A 25,403-nucleotide genomic window follows, 5' to 3' on the forward strand; every position below is an offset into this window, starting at 1 on the left:
ATCCCTGCAGAGAATCCCTCTGGGCCTGTGGAACTGAGCAGAAACACACTGGTGATTATTCCTGCCTGGAAGCAAAGCTGGCTGAGCAAGATACGGCTGCAGCTGCCCTAATTCCAGCCACCAGCACTGCCCAGTGCCAAGGAGCTCAGGGAACAGTCAAGGAAAAGCCAGGAGCACACAGAGTCAGCAGCAGGGATGTTTTCCAGCACTGGGAAGGAGAGCTGCACAACACCTGGACCCTCCCATGATGCTGTTTTAAGGCTCTCCATCATTCCTGATGCCTCAGATTCCAGGTATCAGTGCACATGTGGATGTCAGGAATGCTGAGCTGCCCAGCAGCTTCCCAAGGATCATCAGCCAGGCTGCCAGTCCCTGTCTGACTGCAGGGAGAGAAGAACCTTCCTTTATTCCCATTTATTCCCCTTTATTCCCCTTTATTCCCCTTTATTCCCCTTTATTCCCATTTATCTTGCCAGTTGTCCCTAAATACAATAAAAAATGCATATGAGCATCCCCAGCCAGTGCTGGAGGTACAGGGCTCAAGGCCTTGAATTCCGAATTTGCTCCTAACTGCAATTTAAGACACATTCCTTGTCTCCTGCACAGCTGGGCCTGGGAATTCCCAACCATCAGGCCTGGCCATGAGGCTGCCCTTGCAGGAAGATCAGTCAGGGTTTCCTCTTCCAAATTACAGACACTTCACCAAATACAGCCAATCCTGTCACCAAACCCCCCCAAGTCTCTGCACAAGTATTTTCACTTCCCTTTAGGATGATGACTTGTTGACAGCATTAAACGAGACCTCTGGGGTTTATTCCTTAAAGGTCACCCTTTAAGGACAGGGATCTTTCCTGTTCCCCTGCTGTTACAAGGGGGCTTTACCAGCAGCTGTTTCCTGGGATGGGAAGCAGATCCAAGCCCTACATTTGGACCTCAGCCATTGCTCAGAATCCCACTGGGCGTGGTTTGGAAGTGGAAATCCCAGAGGTGAAACAAGAGCAGCTCCCAAAGGTTAATTCACACTGTGGGAGCAGCAGGATGCTCAGGGACAAGCTCTGGGGCACAGGGCTGGCACAAGGGACGTGGGACTGGCACTGGTTTGTGGAGGGTGAACCTGTTCCTGTGTATAACACTCGACCCAGCGCAGCTCATCCTCCCTGGCAGGACACTGCCACTGAGTCCCTGCTGCCACTCTGTCCCCAGTGCCACCCCAGCCCTGGTGGCACCCACGGGATGTCAGGAGTTAAAATGACATCATGCACAGCCCGGACCCAGCACGGCTGCGCTGGGTACTGCAGCTGCCAAATCCCTCTGCACCACTGAGCACGGTGAGGCACTGACCTTCCTCATCCTGAAACCATCAGCATCTCCAGCCAGGAACGGCTGGGATCGCTCCTGCTGCCACCCATGTGCACTTCCAGGAGGCTTTGTGATGCAGAGAGCAGCCTTTCCCCTCCAGACCAGCTCTGCCTGGATCTCTGGGCAGCAGTATTCCCTCCAGTGCCATGGGCAAGGCAGGTATCACTGCCAATGGAGGAGATGGGGTCAGGCATGGAGAGCACCTCCAGAAACACAAGCCAGGTGTGGTTTGATGTTTGGAGAACTGACACGGATTTTAAAAGCCCTCAAAGAGGGCTGAGCTGGCAGTGAGGTGGTAAGGTTGCATGTGCCAGCCCCAGCTCCAGCTGGATCAGGCACAGCAGCAGCTCCACTCCCTCCAGCACTCTGGGGAAAAGGAGAGCGCCAGGAAGCACCGCAGGAGCCAGGAGATAATGATCATTTAAGGATCTGCAGACAACAGAGTGCAAACACCAGGGAAGATGTGTTACCACCCTAATCACAGCCTGGTCTCCAGCAAACGCCTGTCTACGGGAACAGCTGGAAGAGCAGCTGGAAGAGAAGGCTGTAAATGCTGTTTTCAGTGTGGTGGCCCTGCCTGAACCCCCCACCTGTGCCCCAGTGTTACCTCACAGTTACGTTCCAGAGGCATTTTAGGATGAAATTCTTCCCTGTGAGGGTGGGGAGGCCCTGGAACAGGTTGCCCAGAGAAGCTGTGGCTGCCCCATCCCTGGAAGAGTTTAACAGGGCTTGAAGCATCCTGGTCTAGTGGAAGGTGGAACTGAATGGGCTTTAAGGTCCCTTCCAACCCAAACCATTCCAGGATCTGATGAGTCTCTCATTTCTCCTCTCAGTGGATCCATCACAGGGACAAAGGAGAAAGGAGGCAGGGTTTGAGAGCAGTGCCAGCTCCCATGTGCCTGGCAGGGAGCAGAGGGCTGTCAGGATGTGAGGCAGGGAGGCAGGGCCTGGCCCTGTGACACACAGCAGCAGCCAGAAGATGGATGTGATGTCCCCCTTACGCTTGAATCCGAGGATTTCAGGCACTGAGCCCCATGGAAGGGGCTGTAAATTTTATCTAACAAGGGCTGGATGGTGCTCCAGGACCATGGAAATGAGCTTTGCAGCGAGGAGAGAACAGCCTGAACAACAGGCAAGGCAGGGAGGTGATGATGGATGTTTTCATTTGGGACAGAGAGCCATCAGCGACGTCTGTGCTGGATAAATCACCTTCAGACTTTGCTAACAGAGCCTGGGAATGCAGAACAGCAGCTGCAAACGGAGCCAGGCAGATCCCACAGCTGAGCAGAGGATGTTCCCTCCCAGCCCGGAGCATCCTGCCTGGTCCTGTCTGCATGGATGAGCCTCAGGTCGAGGGCTCAAGAGGGCACAGCAGCTCCGTGGGCAGCCCAGCCCCAGCTGCACAGAAGCTGCTTCTGCTCTGCTCCAAACTCGTGCACAAAGTGAAACCAGACCCGAGGCAGCTGATGAAACCACTTTTGCTTTTCTCAAGCCAGAACAGGAGATGTAGCCCTGTGTGGGCTCTGAGATGTGACCACCAAGCCTCACCTCCGTGCATGGCCCCACCAAACCCAGCTCACCAAACCCAGCTCAGCTGCAGTGGGACACGCCACTGTCCCCAGACACAGTGGGCTTCCTCAGTGCTCACTGAGCCCATGGCTGGATGGGACACCTCCCCTGCCAGCCCTGTTGTCCCCACCTGAGGCACACGAGTTGTGTCAGGCCATGGGGGGAGCGGGGAAGACTTGGGAGTGGAGGGGCAGGGCACAGCAATGACCTCAAAGAGCCAGACCCACGCAGAGCAGAGCAGAGCAGAGGTACCTGAAAAGCCGAGGTCCAGCAGCACAGCCCGTTTGCGGTCCTTGACGCTGCTGATCTGCTGGAAGTACAGGTCCACCACGAAGAAGAAGATGCAGCCGAAGAAGGCGATGATGCCCACGGCGATGCCATAGCTGCAGGCACTCTCATTCTCATTGAAGATGCAGAGCAGCTCGGGGTGCTGGCTGTCCTTGTTCACGTAGCACTCGTTCACGATGGAGCCGAACACCACGATGGAGAAGATCTGCAGGAGGAAGGAGAGAACACAACTCGCTGCTGTTTGCATTTAACTCTGTTTTCCAACAGCAGCGTCATTGGATTCAATCCCGTCCTCGACTCCATGGCAACGTGGCATTTGGGAGACACATCCCAGCTCTCGTTTGGTTGGTGTTTCCAACCAGTACCTGGGTGTTCCTCCTCTGCGAGGTGGAACCTCCTCCTGCCTTCCAGTGCCTTGCTGTGCAGAGTATTTTAAGGATCTTGTTCTCCAGACAGGCTGGGGAAGGAAAAAATAAACAGATGGGGCAGGTCCCTGCAGAGTCTCTGTGCTTGTGCTGCTCTCTGCTGTCAGGCTGTGCCCCACAAACCCCCTCATGTCCCTGTGGAGTGGGGAGGAAGGTAGGGACAGGGGATAACGGAGCAGCTGAGCCAGGGAAGGGCTGGATTGCTCAGGTGGTGGAGGGACACGGGACATGTGTGGGGACATGTGTGGGGACATGGGAACAGCTCACCCGGGCACAGGGGCACAGGCTGCCCTGGGAGCAACAGGGGGATTCTTCACTGGTTGAGCAGGGCCTGAAGGATGCAGCTCCTGCATCCATTATCCAGTGACCTGGCTTGGGCCCAAGAGGGACACAAGGGCAGGGGCTGCTGGGGCTGCCCAGGTCCCCACGCTGGCACCGCAGGGTGTCACATCCCTGCAGGCAGGGAAGGAGCCGGATGGCAGCGCCTGCCTCAGTGGATGCCATTCACCCTGGGAATGCCCAAGGAATTCCCTCACCTCCCAGCACCAGAGGCAGGAGGGGAAGCTGTGGGACTGGATGCAGCACAATCCGCTCTGGATCCCACTCCACTAGAGCCCGGGGAGAGGCCATGAGCAGGGAAGGGAGCAGGGTGTGCAGGCACATCTCCCTCACACTGGGAACCTCTGATCTCATCCCTGGCTGCTGGCTCCCGCATCCCTGCACGCATCCCTGCTGCCTCCCGGGACACAGCTGGAGGCCAGGGATGCAGCAGCAGAGATAAGAGGCTCCTCCAGCTCTCCTGGGAGCAGCCGGGGACAGGAACAGGGCATGATTGGCTCCTGCTGCACCTGCAGGAACAGCATGACACGATGGGCACGAGACAGGGACAGGTGACATGGGGGCAGCAGCCCAGGAGCCACAGGACGAAGCACAGCTGGTGGCTCTCACAGCCACCTTTGTCACCTGTGTCACCTGTGTCACCTGGGTCACCTCCTGCAGCTCCTGGGGAAGCTGTGTCACAGAGCAGGGGAAACGAAGCAGAACCCACAGTGGGCAAACCACCCCCAAGGTTCCAGCACTCTTGAACATAACTCTGGGACAGACCTTCTCCTCTTCCTCCTCTTGGAATTTAACCATGGCCTAGGGTCCTGTCCCACATCCATCCCTGGCTCAGGTCAGCCCTGAGCACCAGCCACGAGCTCAGTGGCCACCCAAATCACCCTGAGGCACCTGCACCCTGTTCCTCACTGGTGCTGCACTTCAGGGAGCACTTGGGATGGCACAGCAACACCATCATCACCATCATCATCCCCATCACCATCATCGTGTTCACAACAAGAGGGGCTGTGTGTAAGGAAGAAACAACAACAAACAGCACTAATAGTTTTCCCAGAGCTTTGGCAGCAGCTGTAACATCAGCAGTTGTAAAAATCTCTTCATAAATAATGCAAAATTGTTATTTACTATCAGAAATAGCAGCAGCATTTATAAAACAGGCCCTGGAAGAAATTATGTGATTCTGGAAAACATGAATAATTGAGAACCTCTGATTTCAGGCGATTACTTCTCTGGCAGGCCAGCAAACTTGTACTCAGCTTCTCTGAGAAGTTCCACTCAGTTCTCCCAGGATTAACAACCTTCTCCATGCTTTTGGGAGCCTGCTGGGAGCCCAGAGCTTTGGTGGGTGAGGGAGAGCTCCCAAAAATACAATTAAGGATGTCACAGCAAAGGCATGTGGTGCCTGCACCAGCTTTGCTGGGGCTGTCGATGTCAATGCTTTCTTTTAAAAAAGGATGTTTTATCAATTAACATCATGAGACCCTCACAACCACATTTCAATGTACAAAACATGGAACACACAGCTTTTCCTTGGGAGGTCAAAGTAGCAAGGAATTCCATGTGCACACATTTGAGAGATGAGCTAAAAACATTGGCACTGGCTGGAATATTCCTGTCAAAACATGCCTTTCCATGGGTTTTCTCCCCCTCATCCCAGGATTGTAATGTTATGGTTTTTCTTAAAAAACTCACTGGTGCTGGTGAAGCATTTTAATGAGAATAGATTTGGTGCTGACTTTCTAAGTATAGATGAAAAAGTGCTTTTATTTTAGGAAAACGTGGGTAGATGAAATAAATGTGGGCAGGAAAAAAAAAACCCTGTGTTTTTTAAAGTTCATGCAAAACAAGGGCATCTTCCCAATCACCTCCACAAACCACAGTGGCTCAAACCCCCAACCAGCTCATCAGACTTGAAAGAGAAAACACAAGGTCAGATTTTCCACTGTGAGCGAGATTTTATGGGCCTGAGCAGTATCTCAGAGGATTTGCAAAGGAGCCTGCACAGGACACTCCATTTTCCAGCTGAACAACCCAAGGCAACCAGCAACAAATTCTGCTCCTCCTGGATGAACCAATGCAAGACACAGTGAGAAAACCGGATTCTCCCCAGCCACCCCAGAGGGAAACTGCACCCCCCATCCTTGCATCCTGCCAAAGCTTCCACAGGGATGTGCTGGCAGCTTGGGGGCTCCTGGTGTGGGGGTTCCTGAGTGCTGGGAGCCCCCAACTCCAGCAGCTCCAGCAGCACAGACCATTAGTGCTGCTCTGCCTTCGGCTGCAGGGAGAATGGGAAGGAGAAAAGCTCTCCTCTCCCATCCTTTCCACTTAGAGCTGCACTTCAGCCACACAAAGGAGCCTCAGTCACACCCTGGAGGGAGCACGACGCCGGGCAGGAGCCCTCAGACCCGTGGGGATACGGATGGGCTGCTCATGCAAAGGGAGTTGGGGTTCCACCAAACCAGGGAGAAACTGGGACCTCTCCTGTTAATGAAGCCAGCAGCCCAGTTCCCCCAGTTTAAAGCTTGCTTCCAAGCAAGAGCAGACAACTCTCCAGGCCAGGTGGCATTTCTGTGACACGGGACAACGGGACAGGACAATGGGACAGGTCTTCTCTGCTCAGAGAGTGGGGAGGCTCTAGCACAGAGCTAGAGCTGTGGCTGCCCCATCCCTGGAAGTCTCCAAGGCCAGGTTGGACAGGGCTTGGAGCACCTTGGGATAGTGGAAGGTGTCCCTGCCCATGGCAGGGGGTGGGAATGGATGGGCTTTAAGGTTCATTCCAACCCAAACCATTTGAGGATTCCATAATTCTGCTGGACCCATCAGGCCCTCGCAGGAGCCCAGGGCACTGGGACACTGATGTGCCCAGGATGGAGACACCCTTCAGGTGTGGATAAAGCTGGGAGCTGTGTCTGCCCTCTCTCCAGCACATTTTTGCCATCTGGAGGACGCTGGCCAGCCAGGCTGCCTCCCTTGCTTCTGGAGCTACGCTCTGCAGATCACTGTTCCCTCCTGGAGCTCCAGCAGGCTGGACCCCAGCACACACACATTTTTCCTCCCCGTTGCTTTCAGCTTTCTGCAGCCCATCACCTAAAATTTGCTTCAGGAGACCTCACAGCCTGAGCAGAGTCAGGCAAGGAAAACAAAAAGCAAATAACACTGGAGAGCACGAGCTGAGAGCTTCGGTGTGAGCTGTCAGCCATTTTAAGGTGAGATGTTTCCACTGCTGAGGCGTTGTACTTGGATTTGGGACCTATAAAAAACATCACCAGAAAGTGTGGGGTTGTAGGAGACTGCAGAACCTGGCTTTGATTACACACGCAAGCAACCATTAATGTCAGCATTGAGGAAATGTAACGCACGAGGAAAAATAATCCAGAGCTCATTTCCTCTGCTGTGGCTCCTGATCAACAGTGCTGGGCACAAACCACACGTGCAGAGAGCCAAGCTCTGGGTGATCCCTCACTCCCTCCAGGGAGCCTCGTGCTCAGCTCCCTCCCCTCCTCGAGCCAGCAAGGGAAGGATGGGCCATCGAACGAGAAGGGAAAACAATTAAGGTCAAATTAGCACAGGCCAAATCCTGCTTAGCACTGAGTGTTTTCCTAAGCCCCACTAAGCCCCTGTGCTGTGTTGGGCACGGGCCTGGCGCAGATTCCCCGCTCAGGGATGAGTGGGACCCTTGGCACAGGGCCAAGCTCCCTCAACACCCACCCAGCTCAGATCCTGGGGAATCAGGTCCTGGGTCCCTCTCCAGTTTATCTTTACAGTTCTCAGTCACAGGGAAGTTTCCAGCACTGATCTGCACAATTTATTGGAGGGTGTGAAGACCAAAGCTCTGCTTTAAGCACTGCCAGATCTCCCACAGGACTACGGAGAAGACCACAAAGGGAAGAGCTGGCGTGGTTTCTGGCACAGAAAGAGGTGGTCTGATGCTGGCTGTAATAGGTTTAGGGCCATGTCCACCAGTAATCAGCTTGGGAGGATGTGTATTGATGACCACATGACTGATTTTTCCTGAATTACTTTTTCTGATGTGGGAAGAGCTGCTGGCTGAGACACAGCGTCCATTCAACGTTCTTAATCTCGTCCTGCAATCTGAGCACATGGCACACCAGCAGTGCTTGAAACCAGAGATGACAGGAGTATGACAATTTAGAACCATTTTAAGCTCAGATGCAGCAAAGCTTCCCTATAATTCCATTACCAAAATGTTAAATTTAAGTTCTGCCTTTAATCCATAGCCTGCAGAAGGAGAAAATTAAGACAGAAATCTGATGACCCTTCTGAAAAGTGGGCAGGACCAAAGTCTGAAGCAGCTCAGATCATGCTAATGACTCTGAGCATTGCTGTGGGCTCCTGAAGCGCCAGAGCAGCCTTGGAGCTCTTCCCTAAGAGCCCTGAGTGCTCGGGGGACAGTGAACCCCGTGAAGAACCATCCAGAGCTTATTCCTTGCACTTCTCCTGCTGAGCTCCAAGGAGGCAGAGGGATGGGATGGGATGGGATGGGATGGGATGGGATGGGATGGGATGGGATGGGATGGGATGGGATGGGATGGGATGAGGGTGCACTCATGCGACCCAGCACTGCACTTGTGCTGATGCTCTGCATGAAATCACAGGAATTGCTCAAAAAGTTTACCAGAATATTTTCCAAAACTGCTTTTAAAAGCCAAACCTAAGCCTATGTTAAATGAACAATTGCCCTGCAAAGCTGAGTGGCCACTTGAAAGTCTGGCTGGCACAGGCAGTCACAGAGAAAGGAACTCATGATTCTGCAAGCATCTGTCATGAATATCGACTCTGTTTGGCTGTGCAAAAAATGTCTCAAAAGGAAACCACAAGAGCGATCACATCTTCATCTGACAAACTGCATCAGACAGAGGGGGAAGAGATGAATGAGGAACTGTTAAATGGTTCTTTCCAGCTTTTCACTCTACAGCTCAAGCCAGGAGTGGTTTTTTCCCCTTCAGATACTCAGAATTACTCTGACAAGGGGAGGTTGTTGAGGGAGGCAGAACCAGGAATCCCCTTTGGTCACCGATGACATTTGGGGATTTCTGTGTTAAGTCACCATTCACCTGCCAGTCCCTTACTGCCAGCACAAGGTCCCCGAGGCAGCCACTGGAGTCACAAAAGGGAACTGGACCTTCCTTTGGTGGTGGCTCCCTGGGAAGCCCCAGCAGTGTCGATCAGCCAGATCACCTCAGGCACCTGGGGCTGACCCCAAATCCCTGTGGGATTTCTCCATCCCCCCCACCTAAATCAGCCCATCCCAGGCAGCTCCCTCCTTTTCCCAAGGGAGCCTGACATCACACACCGCAAGGGTCTCGTCTCCGGTGTGGGCTCCAGCTGCTCAGGTTAACCACGGCTACAAAGAGGCACCACAGAGGCACAGGAAGGAAAACCACGTGAAGAAAGCCCACCCCAAAGCCTAATCTCAGCCCCACCCCACTCCTCAGCCCAGGGCTTGCTGAATAACCACCCGTGGCTGTTTTGTGCTGGCACGGGCAGCTCATCCCCCCTGGGATAGCAAGCAGGGAAGCCTGGGAAGGTTCTGTTTGCTTTGGGAATCAGGGAGTGGCATGGTGAGCATCGGTCCGAGCTGCTGCCCAGCCACCAGCATGGATGTCACCACGTGCCAGAGCACTGCCACACTCACCCAGGACAGCAGCAAGAAAGGCAGCAGAGCCTTGGGCTGCCCCCTCCATCCAAGCTCTCCATCCTGGCACGGGTTTGGTCTGGCAAGAGCAGCAAAGCAACAGCTCAGGAGGAACCCAGGCACAAGGGCCAGCAGTGGGAAGGGAATGCCCTCACACCTCGCTCTGACTGCAGTCCCAGCTCACACTGCAAAGGAGCCATAAATGCTGGACTGGTTTAAGACACGGGTAACTGGACTGCAACAGCCAAGCTGGGGATCTGAACCCCCAGGCTGGAGCAGTGATGAACCCTCACAGATCTACCAGCGAATGTGAAACCTGGGAAAAGGGTTCCAAAGGGAGCTCCCACATGAGCTTCCACAGCCCAACCCCCCCGCTCACTGAAAAGAGTAAAAAACTCCCTTTTTGCTCAGTGGGCTTTGGAGCCAACCTAAATATTGCAAACATTTATGGGATAGCACCATGCTCATCCCACCTTTGTCTACACTGGTGGCCCCTGTGCTTGTCTGGAGTTAAGTTGATGCATTTCCGTAGTTGTAAGCACTTGTTTGTCACTGATTCCCTGTGAACACAGAGCCATGAAATGAGGGACTTGCCACTGAACAAACCAGTGAATATGTACAGGAATACTTGCTAAGCTGGGACTTTTTTTTTGTATCTATTTTCCATATTCTGGTCCTGCTTCTCAGCAGTGTCCAATCCCCTTCTGTCAACAGGGATGGGGAGCCCTCTGGGTGCAAGGTGACACACCACCAACAGTGGGTCAGATTTAACTAAGTGTACCCAAACCCAACACCACTGCCTGCAGTTTGACACTGCCACTCAGGGAGGATCCAGACCAAGTTTTCTTCTAGGAAACAACTGCTGCCCTGCACCTGAACCCTGCCCAAAATGCCCAATCCACACCAAGCTGGATGCCCCAGATCCATCCCTGGCCCCTGCTCTTCCTCAGCAATGGAGTCGTGGGCCTTCTCCAAGCCCTGGGAAGGACATTCAGCTCCCATCCAGCCACACACTGCAGCATGTGGTTTAATTTTGAGCATGTGATTGCAGCTGGAATCGCTCATGTGCCGCATGTTGCGCTGCTCAGGGCCTCGGCCAGGGCATCCCAGCCTGGAGAGCCCCACGGACACACCGGCTGTGGCAGCTGGAAGGAGGGAGGCTGGGGGGCTGCACCCCTCCTCACACCTTTCCTCAGCTCTCTGCCTCATTGAGCACTGCCAAAGGTGACACAGAGCCAGCACAGGTGTGACCTGGGCGAGGACAAGCCCCAGGCCCAGCTCGGCTCATCCACAGCCTCCAGCCAAGCACTGGAGCCAGGTGAGAGCCGGGCAGACCCTTCCCACGGGGGGTTTTTGGGAAGGACCTGGCATTCCTGACCTCCCACGACCGATCTCAGCAAAAAGCCAGTCTCGGGGAGGCAAATTAGGGGCTGCCCTTAGCCCTGGGCATCCGGGCACCACGGCCCCAGGAGCACCCTGGCACAGCTCCCTGTGCTGCCTGGTCACGGACCACCAAAGCCTTCCCCGAGCGGCTGCACAGCCCATTCCACCTCCTGCTCCCTGCTCCACGGCGGGAATTCACCGATGGGAAACGTCCAACAAACATGACATCCTTTCAGCAGCACGGGGGAGCTGGGCAGGGCTGGCTCCCGGATTTCTGTCACACACACGCATGCACGGAGCGTGGAAGGCAGGAAAATGTCCTCTGCCTCCTGCTCCAAACCCCATTCTCCAGCACCGAAGAGGAGAGGGGCAGCGGCGCATCCCCCCGCCGCTCCCTGCCCCATTCCCGAGGAAACTCGGTGCCAGCTCCCCCGGGAGCCGGCACGGCCCGCGGGGCTGGGCAGCACCCGCCGCACCGGCACCGGGCACGATGCACCGGCTGCGGGCACGATGCACCTGCGCTGCCCATCACTCCGGCACTGCCCATCGCCCCTGCACTGCCCACCGCCCGGACACTGCCCACCGCCCGGACACTGCCCGCTGCGCCGAGCGCTGTCCCCGCACCGCCGCTGCCCAGCCCCGCGCCTCCGCGGCCGTTCCGCCTTACCCAGGTGGTCACCCGGAGGAGGGTCTGCGGCTGCTTCAGGAAATCCACGGGGTCGATGGCCCCCCCCGCCCGGCCGGCTCCGAAGGACGCTCCTTCCATCTTCCCCCGCGCCCGCTCCGCGCCCAGCCGAGCCCCGCCGCGCGCGCCCCGCGCCGGCCGCGCGCCTGCCCACCCGGCCCCCCCCGCGCCCCTCCCTCGTGGGCTCGTCCGCAGCGCCGCGTGCGGGCGGCGGGAGGAACCACCCGTCGGGTGGGGGGGGAGAGGAGGTGGGCACGGGCAGGTGCGCGCGGCCGGCGCGGGGCGCGGTCCCCCCGCAGCGAGCCCGGGCTGAGACCCCGGCACAGGGATGGGGCTCTGCGCGGGCACAGCCACTGTCACCGAGCTGTGGGCACGGGCACTGTCACAGTGGGACGGCGACCGTCACCGAGCTGTGGGCATGGCCACCCCAGCACAGCTGTGGCAACTGTGGATAGCCACTGACAATGTGCTGGGGCCATGGTCACCATGGTATGGCCATGGTCACTGTGCTATGGCTGGGGACACCACAGTACAGCCAGGATACCTTGTCCTTTCCACGGTCGCTGTGCTGTTCCAGGAATTACCATCCTACAGTGACCATGCTGCTCTGGGGATAGCGTGCCATGGGCAGGGGTGGGCTGTCCTTGCAAGGGTCACCATCCTATGCCAGTGTCGCCAGGCAATGGCAAAGGCTGCCTGTGCTATGGCCCTTTAAGTAGCTGGGCTGTTGGCAGGAGGGCGATGCCACGGCCCGGAGCGCGGGGAGGTCACCACGCTACTCAGCTCACCTCTGCTGTGGACACTGACCCCAAGATAAACACCCCTTCTGTGCCCAGACCCCCAGAAAGAGTGGCTGTCACCCTCTGGGGATCCTCAGAGGCCCTGCAGCCGGGAGGGCTCTCCCAGCGGCTGTGCTGGCTGCCCACCGTGGCCGAGAACAGAGGGGAAGGTTTGGCAGCTGCTCTTTGCTGTTGCACACCCACAGCTGGTGCAAGAAAAGGGAAGTGAAAATGGATGGGGCTGACCTCTTGCTTCCTTCATGCATGGAAAGAGGCACCCAGAGCTGCTATGGGACGGAAAGAGGCCAAGCCCCATTCTTGCTCCCTCCCCGTGGACAGCAGGAAGGAGGAAAAAGAACCTTAGAGGGAAACCCTCGATTACTGCGGAGGGAGTTCCCCCCGCGGCTCCAGGACCATCTCCTGAGTTAGTTTTCACAGCGCCGCGATGCTGATCCCGGTTCCATAGATACCGATGCCATGACAACTCTGACATCATCCCCGCTTCGGACGGGAGCTGCAGGGAAAGGCGCAGGGAGGAGGAGCACGCACGCCCTGCTGGCGGGGGGCTGTGGGGCTGGGGGCTTCTCTCGGCCCCAGCACAGCTCTCGTCCCGCCCCACTGCCCCTGCAGCTCCATTCCCCTCGCAGGGACCGTGTCATTGCCACAGCACACGGGGTACCTGTGCGCCAGGTGTGTTCCAGCCCTCACACACGATGCAGTCACCGGGTGAAGGATTCCTGTGTGCTGGGTCCTGTTTCCAGCTCCTTTTGGCCTTTTGCAGCTCTGTCAGTCTGTTCTTTCTGGCAGGTTGGGATCAGGATTTAACTGTTAAAGCTCATGATGATGCCATGCAGATTTTCTCAATTACAGGTGAGTCATCATCTCTCCAGGTCTATTTCTGACTCTCAGCAGGAAAAGCAGAATCCAGCCTTCCATTCCTCAATGTCACCAGCTCAGTAACCGTCACATTTTACTAGGCAAAAATGAAATGGTCACAAAGAGAACAGCGGGTTGGTCCCTCCTGCTTTCTGCTGGCAGGATGGCTCATGGAGCTGGCCAGGGATGGTACCCCAGTGCCAAGAGCATCACTGCCAGCTCATCCCTGAATTGCAGGTCAGGAACAAAGACCAAATTAACTTGAAGGGATTACCCGAGGTGGGATTTTCAATCAGCTTCAGCAGTTTAGAAGCAGCTGTTTCAGCATCCTCAAAAAGCAGTTTCATGGTCTGGGAACAAACCACCCCAAATCCATCAGCCCAGAGTTCCACGTGATGGCAAGGGCTGCCTTGCTCCTCGAGGGTGGCCAGTGCCAGGGAGACAGTGTGTTCCAGGAATACTGCACAGGGAATCAGCTGGACCTCTGGGGTCTGCTCCTGGTTTTCCAATGACATTGGGAAAGACACTTCTTTCTCCCTCTTTCTAACATGTCTTGCCCAGCTCATCTGTCCCAACCGGAACAGGCATATTTTGGACAATGCAAAGCACAAGGGACCAGGACACTGCCTGAACTGAAATCCCTGCTCCTAAACTTGTCCTTTCTTTGGGGTTCATCCCCCCAACTTCTGCTGTGTGCAGTGTTTATATAATCATTTCCCACATCACGGGGTGCCAGTTTTCTTCCCCTGCTACAGCTCAGATAAAGCACAGGAGGTATCTCCAGCCCACATACAAAGTGTCTTTCTGTCTCACTTCCTATTGCTGCAAATCAACGGATACACAGAGCCAGCCAATAATGGGGAAGGATATTGTACCTTCCACATTTTCCCCATCAAATGGAGAACAGCAGCATTTGGAAATGGCACTTCTCAGAGCATTTGTTCAGTTTGAACAAGTTTTGTCTGCATTTACCATTCCCACAGGATTTCAGGGACAGGGAACAAACAGAGCAGCACACAGACAACTGCCCAAGATGTGTTCATGTTTTTATTTTACACGAGTTTAATTAAAGGTAGTGGAAAACTTGTATTCATTTTCTGCTTCTTCTAGTCATGCCAACTTCTTATCTTTTGTCTCTATCAGAAAAAAGCCATCAGGTTTTCTCAGGGCTAAGTGTGGGGACATGACAACCTGGAGGAAATAATATACGAGGCTTTCTCCTTCAAAACCTGTTCCAGTCAGCCCTACCCACTCAGCCAAGGGCTGGGATCAGGACCCTTTAGGTACTGGAAGGGGCTCCAAGGCCTTCTCTTCTCCAGGCTGGGCACCCTCAGCTCTCCCATCCTGGCTCCAGAGCAGAGGGGCTCCAGCCCCGTGATCAGTGACCTCCTCTGACCTCACTCCAACAGATCCACATCTTCCTTGTGCGTGGGGCCCCAGAGCTGGACAGAGTGCTCCAGGTGGGAAAAGCAATGTGAAACCGCCTTGTTCTGCGAGCAGCTCCAGCAATGTGTGTTAGGAGTGAAGCAATCCCAACGTGCAGGACACAGCCTGGCGGCAGTGCCCGGCCTGAGGGAGCCGGACGGGCTCCAGACATGGATTCCAGCCACCGACTTCAGCGGCTCCCTGCAGTCTGACCCTGCCCTGGCACAGGCGTGGGTGGGAAAACAGCTTGTGCTTCACATTCCCTGGGCAGCAGGCTTGAAGCAACACTTTGACAGATGTTCATGTAGTTGTTGCTCTGAAATGCTTTGCTTGCCATTCATTAGAGCTCGGCTGATGCTGCTTTCAGCCATTAGGAAAACGAGAGTTGATGGGAATTTTGAGAGGAGCTTAGAAGTCCATAGGGCCCAGTGACAGAGTGAATGGGCTTCCTGATGAGCAATACCTTAGCCCACTATCACTAGAAAGCTTTTCATGCCTTCCACCCTAAGAGGTCCAAAAATACCTGGAAAATCATTTATTAGCTGGTTGCTCATCCACTTGTGAAACGTTTCTCAGGTGGGATTCAGCACTTACTGTACACGGATAAACCCAAGATCAGTGTGCCAGAAAAAAATGTGGAAAACTTTACCAACCGAGATCACCGAGGGAAGATTGGGATAACAGAACTCAGTGAGCTGAGGTAGCATTGGTTTTGAACAGGGGAGTTGGTATCTCAGTGCTTGCGTAAAACCCAAACTGAACCAAACCCCAAAGGGTTTCAAAACGCCCCTCAGTTGTGCAGCCGTGGCCTCAACGGCTCAGGAGGGAACTTGGTATCTGCTCCTCCAAATATTTCACAGCATGAAAAGTTTGGGGGTTTTGGCAAAGCAGAATCTAATCTGATTCAGCCACTGCTCCCCACCTGGGGAGGAGCTTGAAAAAGGGCAATAAGGTCTCTTGCTGTTCCCCAAACTGGCCTGCTTAGGAACACACCAGCAAGTCCCATTGTGCTGGGGCCGTGCCAACCAACAGCTGACTTTGGTGCTTGTCACCTGCAGCTGTGGTACAGGTGAGCAGAGCTGACAGGTACAAGGACATGGGGCAGCTCAAGCCATACTGGATGTGAAGATCTTCCACAGCTCTCGAGCTACATCAAGCTTTGCTGCCAAAATACACTGAAAATAAGAAAAGCTTTGTTTCTTGGCTTAACACAACCCTAAAAGGTCCTCAGATTCATGAGCAGGATGGAACCCAATGGAAAAGAGATCTGTGAGATGGATGGAGAGGAGGGATTTTATAACTATGAACACTATCAGGCCCAGGCCTGTGCAGCACGAACACATTGAAACAGCCTCCCTGAAAGAGATTTTCATCTAAATAGGAAATACATGCAAAGGCTGCCCTAACAGCTATTTTTACCCCCCTTCTGCAGAAGTGGAAGTGTGGCTGCAGAAGATGAAGTGACTTACCTGGTGTCTAGCAGGAAGCTCATGAGTGAAAAAGAATTTTGATCTCTAGAGCCTCCAGCCACATGCTCTGGACATGTGGGCCTTGTCTTTTATACCTCGGATATCTTTTACCCCATCTAAGTAGCAGAACATGAGGCACAGCCACAGAATCCAATTTTTTTATGCACATGTGGATGGAAAAAGCAGGGAAAGCCCAGCTTTTCCTGACCATACTCAGAATTCAGAAGGCAAGTCTCCATCCAGTACTGGAACTTGAGCTTAGAACTAAAGCTTAGTGTTCTGGGAACATGGAAGCTTTGAGGGGCTGCATGAAACAGCTGCCTAGTGGGACAAACATTAAATTAACTCAGCTGTTTTCTGTCTCACTGGTCTCCTAATCCAAAGCAAAACTCCCATGAAACTCTGTGGGATTTCTTCCTACCTTTTCCCATGCAGAGCAAAGCAGGTGACAACAATGCCCAGGAACTTGGATCCCTTCTCTGCCTGTCCATGACTGCTGTGTATTGTTTCCTGTACCCACCTCTGGTCTGTGCAGGAGCCCTGTGTAAGAAAGTCATGTTACAAAATTATCCAGTGAAATTAATTCATGTTTTTTAATCTGTTAATAATAAAAAAACCCCAGAACATCTCCATATATGAACAGCTGTGGGCTGAAGATCAGGTAGGAAATATGCTGGAAACAGCATCCAGAGTTTTATTCTGCTTCCAAGTGCAGATTTTTAGCTGCAGGCAGAGGAATAACACATCCCTCGTTTAGGTAATTATACAACAGGTTTGCACACTAGTTTGAAAAGTAACTGAAGGCACCAAAATCTCCTCCCAAAATCACAGGAAAGGGAGTAGGATGAGGTAAAACATTTGGTATCTGGAGCAGTCTGTTCCAGAGAAGAGCTGGAAAAGTCAACGAAATGCAAAGAAATACACGGAAATACATGGAAATACATCCTCTGTTGCCCTCTACTGTTGGGCTGGTCAGATGTAAAGGGAATTTTCCCGGTAGCTCCCCGTGGGAAGCACACGGCAGCCACAAACAGAAGCCAAGGAGCATCACGGGATGTGCTGTATGAGAGGGAAAATTGGGACCAGGAAGGGGCTTCTGGATTTGGAGTGCTCGGGAGGAAAACCATCACCCTGCACGAGCACAGCACGTGGAAGTGGAGGGCACCTTTCCGTGGGAAGCAAGGGCAGAACTGGGCAGGTCCCAGTGCCACCGTCGGGGTGCCAGCCCATGCCAGGTGCTGAGCCCAGAGAAATGCCAGCAGAACTTTGCGGGCTGGATCAGCCACCCCTCACCAGGACTGTCACATGCCAAGGAGAACACAACGGTTTCAAAGCTTGGCAAGCACTGGTGTGGCTCATCAAGACTTGGGAGTTGACTTGGATGATCCCTGTGGGTCCCTTCCAGCTCAGGATATTCTGTGATTCTACTCGTGGGAATGTTAAGAGCAATTATAAAGATTCAGAACTGACAGCAAAATCAGGTCCATCTGAGTTGTTTTTTTTTTTTTTTTTTTTTACATGCATCAGCACAGAGAAGGGCACCAAACCCCATTTATCCTCAGCAAACCACCTCTGTTCCACAGTGTTGCAGAAGAGGCCAACTACCATCATCCCTCAGCTCCCTGCACTGTGATTAACACCTGAACTGAGTGTTGGCCAGCCTGGAATCAGGATTTGGTGTTCATCAACACTTCCCTGTGGGACAGATCCAGATCAGTGCCCCAGCTGGTCCCAAGGCTGACCCTCATCCCCTTGGATTACATTTTAACTCATTTGTCTCCATGCCATTACCTGGAGTTTGCTTTCCTTGTTTTATTACTTTCCCTGTTACACTACAAAATGAAGATCTGACTTCACATCACCTTGTTGGCTGTGCTAAATCCTGACTACACAAAATGCTGAACAGCTCCTCTCCATCCTTCAGACAAAAACCCTGAGCAGCCATTCCAGGAATGGAATGAAACCCCAACAAAATCAGTGCTCACAGGGAGGGGAAAAAAAACCCTAAAAAATCCAAACTCTCCCCTCTCCAAGCCCATAAAACTCCAACAGGAAGAATCTCCCACACTGCCTGCAACAGGCTGAAGCAAAAGACAAAATGAGAAAACAAAGCAGCTCTTGGGAATCCTACTGTAAACAGGAGCCTGCATACACCCAACGTACTGCAAAGGAACAGCTAATCCCTGGAAAAATGTCAAAGGCACAGGGCTGCTTCTGCCAACATCTGCAAGTCTGTCTGCCATCCATGGAGCAGACGATTCCCTCAGGGCTCCCTGCTCTTTGCTTTTGGGGAGGGAATAAAAAAAAAAAAAAAAAGGAAAAAAGTGAAGTACAGCTGAATACAAACCAGTCCATGAAAACAGTGAGGAATTTGGGAAGCTGCAAGGTAAGTCAGGTACCTGTCACACAGCAGCAGCTCTTGAGCAAGGTCCCACAAGCTCCTTGGGCAGCACCTGCTCCTGGCTCTGCTCTTCCTCACAAGGGCTCCTCGTATGGAGAGGAAGCAGCTTCCCCGTTCCAGGAAATGGGATTACAAACACTGCCCTTCAGTGATGCCACCCTGCTCCAAATCAGCGAGAGCTGAGCTACTCCCAACTCTAATGCTGCCCCTCACGCTGTCAGCAAATCAAAAAATCACTGGAATGCCATAAAAATTCCCACTGTTCCCCCATATAAAAAAAACCTCCAACCTGACAGGACGTGCTGTACAAATTCCTGCATTTTTGTAGGGCCAACAGAGAATTGCATCAATTCAACAGCACAATGGGAAAGGACCAGGAGCAGCCCCACCTTGTCTGATCAAGCCACACAGAATCACACAACCTTACCTGAGCCACCAAACTATAACATATACATATATATAAATATATAAATATATATCTTGGTTTATATATATAACAGTAGTATCTTGGCATGCAGTGTTTAGACCCACCAGCACAGCATGATCCCTTTTCCTAAGATCCCATGCAGCTGGAACCAGGAATGAACTTGGTTGCTTTATTATTTTTACATCAACAGGAAATATAATTTGAATACAGAGAGTTTTAAAACTAGATTTAATCAAGTGCATTTAGTAGAGAATTCACAATTTTCTGTACATGAGTATGAATACCTCCAATGGAAATTCCTTACCCAAGACTAAATCTCATGGTACAGATGAGCAGCAGAACAAATCCCCCCACTCCTCACATGGTCAAGTCCACAGAGATGAGGCTATGCCTGAGAAACAACTAATCAGAGCTCTTCTGCCAAGCCAAAACCATGAGAGAACAGAGTGCAAGCACACATTTTATCAAATGGCCACTTGGCAAAGATAGAAACTGCCCTAAAAGCATCCTGGCAGCCACAGCTGGTGGCCTCATTTCTAGGCAGCACTTGCTAAAGACACTGACTTCAGCTTGAAGGCTTTTCCCTACCACTGCCAGGACAGGACAGGCTTTTCCTCCTGCACTCCAACACCACCTCCCTGAACCACACAAAGTGACCAGAATGTGTTGGATACATCCTCACTTCCCTCTCTGCACTCAGGCAGTGGACACGTGTGGTGGGAGGCTCCCCGTGTCCCTGCTGGTCCCTGAGCCCTGTGGCCAGCATATCCTGGGACTGGCACAGGGCACTGCAACTCCCCAGCCTGGTCCCCTGGCAGTATGAAGGTGACAAGGGATGAGACAGATGTTTCATCAACCTGCTCATTTGCACTGAAGCAACTGAGGGAGAAATATCATCTGCTCCGTGGGTGAGGAAATTGTCACAGAGAACAGCTGAGGGCAGATTGGAATGGAAGAACACAAAATTCCTCCTTTAGCACAACCAAATCCAGAGGGAAACGCCTGCCCACACCCCCAGTTGCTAAAAGTGTCCCGACAGAACTGACTCATTTGGGTCCTACTTGTAAAAAAGAAGGGCTGCAGCCCTTTTGTTGGTCCTCTCTGCTCTAGTGGACCCCAACGAGCTTTGTTTTGGGGACTGAATTTATTACCAAAAGACAAAAGCCAAGAGCTGGGATTTACATGTTCTAAGAACCTCAACATGGTGATAGGGAAATTTTCTGAGCTTGAATGACCCCTTCACACTCTTTATGCAGTACCTTTCATCAGTTCATTTGGGGTTGTGTTCAGAAGTGTTACTACATAGAAAGTTCAGAAACCATTAGTCCATAAAAGTCTCATACTCATTTTACAGACCCGACTTGAAAGGACTTGCCTATGCCACAAAATATTAAATTGTTTTTCCAAAGGTGTTACTGGCTAAGTAACTAAGAAGCCCCACACACAGCGGTGTGAGGACCAAAGTCTCAGTTAAGAGGTGTCATTGCTCTAATTACAGCAGCATCATTAACATTTCCAGTCAAAACTTGCAAAGAACTCCAAGGGTAGATTCACAGGTGTGCTGTAGGGCATGAGATAAGGAAGCTCAATAAAACATGCAAGAAAACCTCAGCAGGAAACACGGAAGGAAAGAAAAAAAACCTGCTGTTGTCAGGGTTTGTGCAAACTTCTCCCAGCCAGGAGTGCAGGAAGGGATGAGATCATGACCTATGTGAAGAACTTGAAATGATTTTGACTCTGTTTTGCAACTGTCTCCTTTTATAAAGAGATGTGTTAGATGCATTGTGATGTAAATGTACTTATAGTGCTACTTCCCTGGAATCTGAATTCACACTGAGGTATCCATAGAGGGATGCAGCTGAGCCAGGAAAACCCAGAGCCTGGGTTCTGCCCAGTTCCTACAGAGGGAACCAACCTGAGGGGCTCCTGTGTGTCCCTGTGCAATAAAAACTGGGCAAAGCTCCCACCACAGTCCTCAGCAGGACTCAAACACTGCAAGGGCCCTGTAAAGTCATTTTCTAGAGAGATTTTTAGCTTGGAACAACATCAGAATATCAACCAGGTCAGCAAGTACCAATCAGGAATTTCATCTCAGAAACAACCATATGCCAAACAAAACTGAATATGCTTCATTACAAAAATTCTCCATCTCTTTTTGTGACAAAGATTCACACCAGAAACAAAGAGGTGATTTGCTTTAAGAATAAGTAGTTCCGTAGAACTTACCACCAAATCACTTCTGGATCTAAAGAAAATTACCAATCCATTTAAAATATTTGCATTTCATTTTGAAATATTATTTCAATATTTAAATGGATGCTTTGTTCCATTCTTCAGATGAGGAGTTTGTTTTGCCCTGCTTTAGCTTCCCTTTCTGCAGTGTCCTCTGACGTGATAAGCTGAAACACAAAACCAAACTGAGAAATCTGGGGTCCATGATTTTAGTGTTTAAATTAAATGTACCTGCCCTCAGGACTTTTATCAAAGGAATTGGATGCAAAAGTAACAACAAACGTTGGAGATCCTGGAAAGAGAAATCCAGGGGTGCAGACTTGGCACAAAACCCAGCATGAGTTTTCTCCATGAGAACAACAGAAATGAAAATTACAATTAATCAGATGCATTCTCTAAAACATCAGGGCAACACCAGCAGAGAACACCACTGTGTTCAGGGAAAATGAATTCCACACACAAAAATAAGCAAATGCCCCCAAAATCAGGAAATGTCATAATGAAATGAGTTTGTCAGCGACTCAATCTCAGAGGTTTCTGGCAATTCCCATGTCAAATGTAAGGCCTCAACCCCTCAGGTAATACATTATTGGTACTATTTATCAAAATATTACTGGGATAGGATTTTCAAATCTCCTTTTGGCATTGGTTCGGCTCTGAATCAGTCCCACACAAACAGAGTTATTGACTCCCACTGTCCCTGCAGCGACTCCACATGGATTGAACTGCTCTGCTGGATTCCCACAGCAACCCCTCCGGGTTAATCACAGCTCCCGTCCTTCCAGCCATCCCTCCAGCGCTCATCCACCCGCGAGCAGTCGAACTCTGGCTTCCCCAGCTTCCTGTTCACATCATTGTGGAGGAGACACAGCCACTGGGAGAAGTTACTCCTGGTGCTCGTATCGGGTTGGTTTGTCTGTAATCTGCAAACAGGAAAGGGGAAAGAAATGTTATTTCTTTATAGTTACCAAATTCAATACCCAAAGCAAGCACAGAGTCCCAGAGAGTGCACCGGGAGATCAATAATTATCACCAGTTCTCTATACTGGCTGGAGGTTGGTTTCATTCACTTCCTGCTCTTGGCAACTGGAAAAGACACAGGAGTCAAAGCTTATCTATGATAAAAAGCAAAAACACTAGCGTTCATCAAAGCACTGAATTAAAATTATAAAAAAAGAATAAATTAAAAAATGGAGGAGGTATTTTTCCCAGTGATGCCTACTGAGTTAATAATTAGGTTTCAAACTTTTTTTGCCTGTTCAACTGGAAAATTATTTGCAACTTCTGAGAAAGACACTCAGAGCAGCAGAAAACTGTCACAGAATCCTGGAATGGTTTGGGTTGGAATGGATTTTAAAGGTCATCTCATTCCAATCCCCGGCATGGGCAGGGACACCTTCTATTAGATCAACCACCACAGCCCATTTCAGTCTTTGCCTCCACTTCTGAGAATGCCAATACAGGGCGTTTTTGAGGGTAGAAGATCACTTGTCTCCTGAAAACCAAATTATTCTAAGTCCCAGTCTAATTCCACAACTGTTCACAAGCCCAGTTTGAACCAGAAGACTCTGAAATTGCCTCACGTAGGCCTTGGAGGCAGCACAGAACTCAACAGCATGAGGACAGGTGTTTGTTTTTTGCGTAACTGTATGTGTGATTGATGCAACAATGGAAGAAATCAGGTAGCTACAAACCCCAAGTGAAGGAAGAGTTCCTGATATGCAAACTACCTGCTGCTGCCCAGCACTTCTGGCAAGCCCCTCCAGCACAAAAACCTGCTGAGGCCACTCACCTTTCCCTCAGATCTTCAAAAAACCCACTGAGGAAACCCACCTTTCTCCCACATCCTCAAAAAAACCTGCTGAGGCCACTCACTTCTCCCTCAGGTCCTCTGCGCAGTGCTCACAGGGGTAGAACTTGGAGAAGAGGTTGATGAAGTCCCTCATGTCCTTCTGCTGTTCCCCGGAGGGCCGGTCGGGGTAGTAGGCGGCCATGGTGTGCAGCAAGGCCCAGCTGCTGCGGCCCAGCTGCTCGCTGTCCAGGGGACAGTCTGGAGGGGGCTCCTTCTCCTCCGCAACCGCCACATCCTGCAGAGGGACACAGGGGTGTGAGGGGACACCGGGGCTTGGTGGGGAAACAGCCCTTTTGCGCTGGGTGGGAAGGTGAGACGGAGGGAACAGGTCCTTCGCATCTTTTCTGGGACGTGGCAGAATTTCTCTCACACCTTCTGAGGGGACACTGCAGAGCCCCCCTCGCACCTTCAATCGGAACATGGCAAAGCCCCCCTCACACCCTCAGTGGGGACAAGGCAAAGACCTTTTCACACCCTCAGGGGGGCCAATGGCAGAGCCCCTCGCACCCGGGAAGAAGATGGAGACCCCCTTCCCATTCCCACTGGGGGGAACCCTGTCCCCGGCTGCTTCACACCCTGAAGGGAATACGCAGGCTCATCCCACTTGAGGGGGCAGGATGGAGGACTGAGGGAGCTCTGCAGGGGCTGAGGATCGCCAGGGGTTCCAGGGGAGGCTCCCGCCGCCCGTCCCGCGGGAAAGCCGCGCCTCACCGCGCCGCCCGGGGCCGTCTGCTTCCTCTGCTCGCGGAGCCAGCTCTTGAAATCCGTGCAGGCTCGGCACGGCTTCTTGGGCGGCTCCCCCGCCGCGCCGTGCGGGACGGCGAAGGGGAAGGAGAAGGAGCCGCTGTCGGTACCCGGGAAGGGCGCAGAACGCCGGCCCTCGCGGCCCTCGCTGGGCGCCGCCATGTTGGCACCGCGGTGCAGGACGGGCCGGGGCGGCGCCATTCCCGCCCGGGCGCTGTGAGGGGATCGGTCCCGCCACACACCGGGGTCCCATTTCTGGTGTGCTATTACCAAAAACCAGCTGCAAACTCTGTGTTTAAATACTGTGTGTGAGCAGAACAGGGAAGGGTTGCTTTACATGGGACTCCTGCCTGTGCTCCCTCGCTTTTCGCTTCACATCGCCCCTCGGGTATGATGGGTCTGTGCTCACCCACCCTCAGGGTGGGCACAGGGATCCCCTCAGCGGGAGGCTGAAGGGGGTCTCCGTCTGTTTCCCCGCTGTGTGAGGAGGGTTCTGCCATGTCCCCTTGAGGGTGCGAGGAGGCTCTGCCATGTTCCCTCAGAGGGTGTCAGAGCAGTTCCAAATGAGCACAAAAATACATATAAATATGGGGATCATATTACGTATAAATATGGGATCTGGAGCATCTCTGTGATGAGGAGAGACTGCGGGAGCTGGGCCTGGTCAGTCTGGAGAAGGGAAGGCTGAGGCGGATCCCATCAATCCATACAAATCTCTCCCAGGGCTGTCAGAGGATGGTGCCAGACTCTGTTCAATGACAGGATGAGAAGCAATGGCCAGAAACTAAAACACAACAAGTTCCTCCTCAACATAAAGAAGAACCTCTTTCCATGATGCTGGCAGAACACTGGAACAGCTGCCCAGGGAGGGTGTGGAGTCTCCCTCTCTGGAGGCATCCCAAACCCACCTGGATACGATCCTGTGTCACCTGCTCCAGGTGACCCTGCCTGAGCAGGGGGCTGGACTGGATGATCTCTTCCAAACTCAACTTTCTGGGATTCTGCGATGTGTAGGTACTGTGTGTGGCAGAGGCCACGGCGCACAGCAGCTCTCCTTCGTGCCAGGCACCTCAGTGTTCTCTCCAGCACAGTCATAAAATCAACAGGGCGATTTTATGGATAAACAAATGGATAACTCCATTCAACCCATGCTCCTCTATTGCAACACGACCATGTGGAGTTCTATGTGTTTTTAACACCTGTCACATGCTTGTAAATCCATCTTGAGGGAGGATTTTCCTCTTTCTGAGAGTGTTGGCACGTGTCACACCAAGGCAGGCACTGCCTCGGAGTGGCTGGGTTCCTCAGGGTGATGGGGAGCCAGACCTGTCCCCAGGGCCTTGGTCTTGAGTGGACATTTTGGCATTTGTTTTATTCCAAGAGAGCCACAGGCTTGTGAGCACATGAGGGGGGTGACCCAGCTCCTGGGCAATGGTCCAGCCTGGCATCAGACTTTGGATCCTGCTCTTTCACCTCTTGGAAACATTAATTAGC

At 52.5% G+C, this 25,403-nt stretch overlaps 2 protein-coding genes across 2 annotated transcripts in view; both read right to left on the reverse strand.

Annotated features, from left to right (window-relative positions):
• SYNGR3 (synaptogyrin 3) overlaps positions 1–11,785 on the reverse strand; it is an 18,825-nt gene extending 7,040 nt beyond the window's left edge. The window contains exons 1-2 of the mRNA XM_069029585.1: positions 11,687–11,785; positions 3,181–3,421 (exon numbers count right to left, since the gene is read on the reverse strand). Of these exons, the coding sequence (XP_068885686.1) occupies positions 3,181–3,421; positions 11,687–11,785 (340 nt within the window). The remainder of the gene's footprint in view (positions 1–3,180; positions 3,422–11,686) is intronic.
• A 7,451-nt stretch (positions 11,786–19,236) lies between these two features.
• GFER (growth factor, augmenter of liver regeneration) lies at positions 19,237–24,110 on the reverse strand. Its single transcript, XM_069030079.1, has 3 exons — positions 23,877–24,110; positions 23,189–23,400; positions 19,237–22,236 (listed from the first exon to the last, which is right to left on the reverse strand). Exons 1-3 carry the CDS (start codon positions 24,108–24,110, stop codon positions 22,074–22,076), a joined length of 609 nt encoding a protein of 202 aa, XP_068886180.1. The 3' UTR covers positions 19,237–22,073.
• Positions 24,111–25,403: the final 1,293 nt, after the last annotated feature.

The sequence above is a fragment of the Aphelocoma coerulescens genome, chromosome 14 (assembly GCF_041296385.1).
Source record: "Aphelocoma coerulescens isolate FSJ_1873_10779 chromosome 14, UR_Acoe_1.0, whole genome shotgun sequence".
NCBI classification, from domain to species: Eukaryota; Metazoa; Chordata; class Aves; order Passeriformes; family Corvidae; genus Aphelocoma; species Aphelocoma coerulescens.

Excerpts from the sequence above, each read along its gene's own strand:
- GFER (XM_069030079.1), bottom strand. The coding sequence starts at position 24,110 with ATGGCGCCGCCCCGGCCCGTCCTGCACCGCGGTGCCAACATGGCGGCG. Across the intron at positions 23,401-23,876 it reads AGACGGCCCCGGGCGGCGCG|GATGTGGCGGTTGCGGAGGA; the intron begins GTGAGGCGCGGC and ends GTCCCTCTGCAG. Across the intron at positions 22,237-23,188 it reads GCAGAGGACCTGAGGGAGAA|ATTACAGACAAACCAACCCG; the intron begins GTGAGTGGCCTC and ends TCCTGTTTGCAG.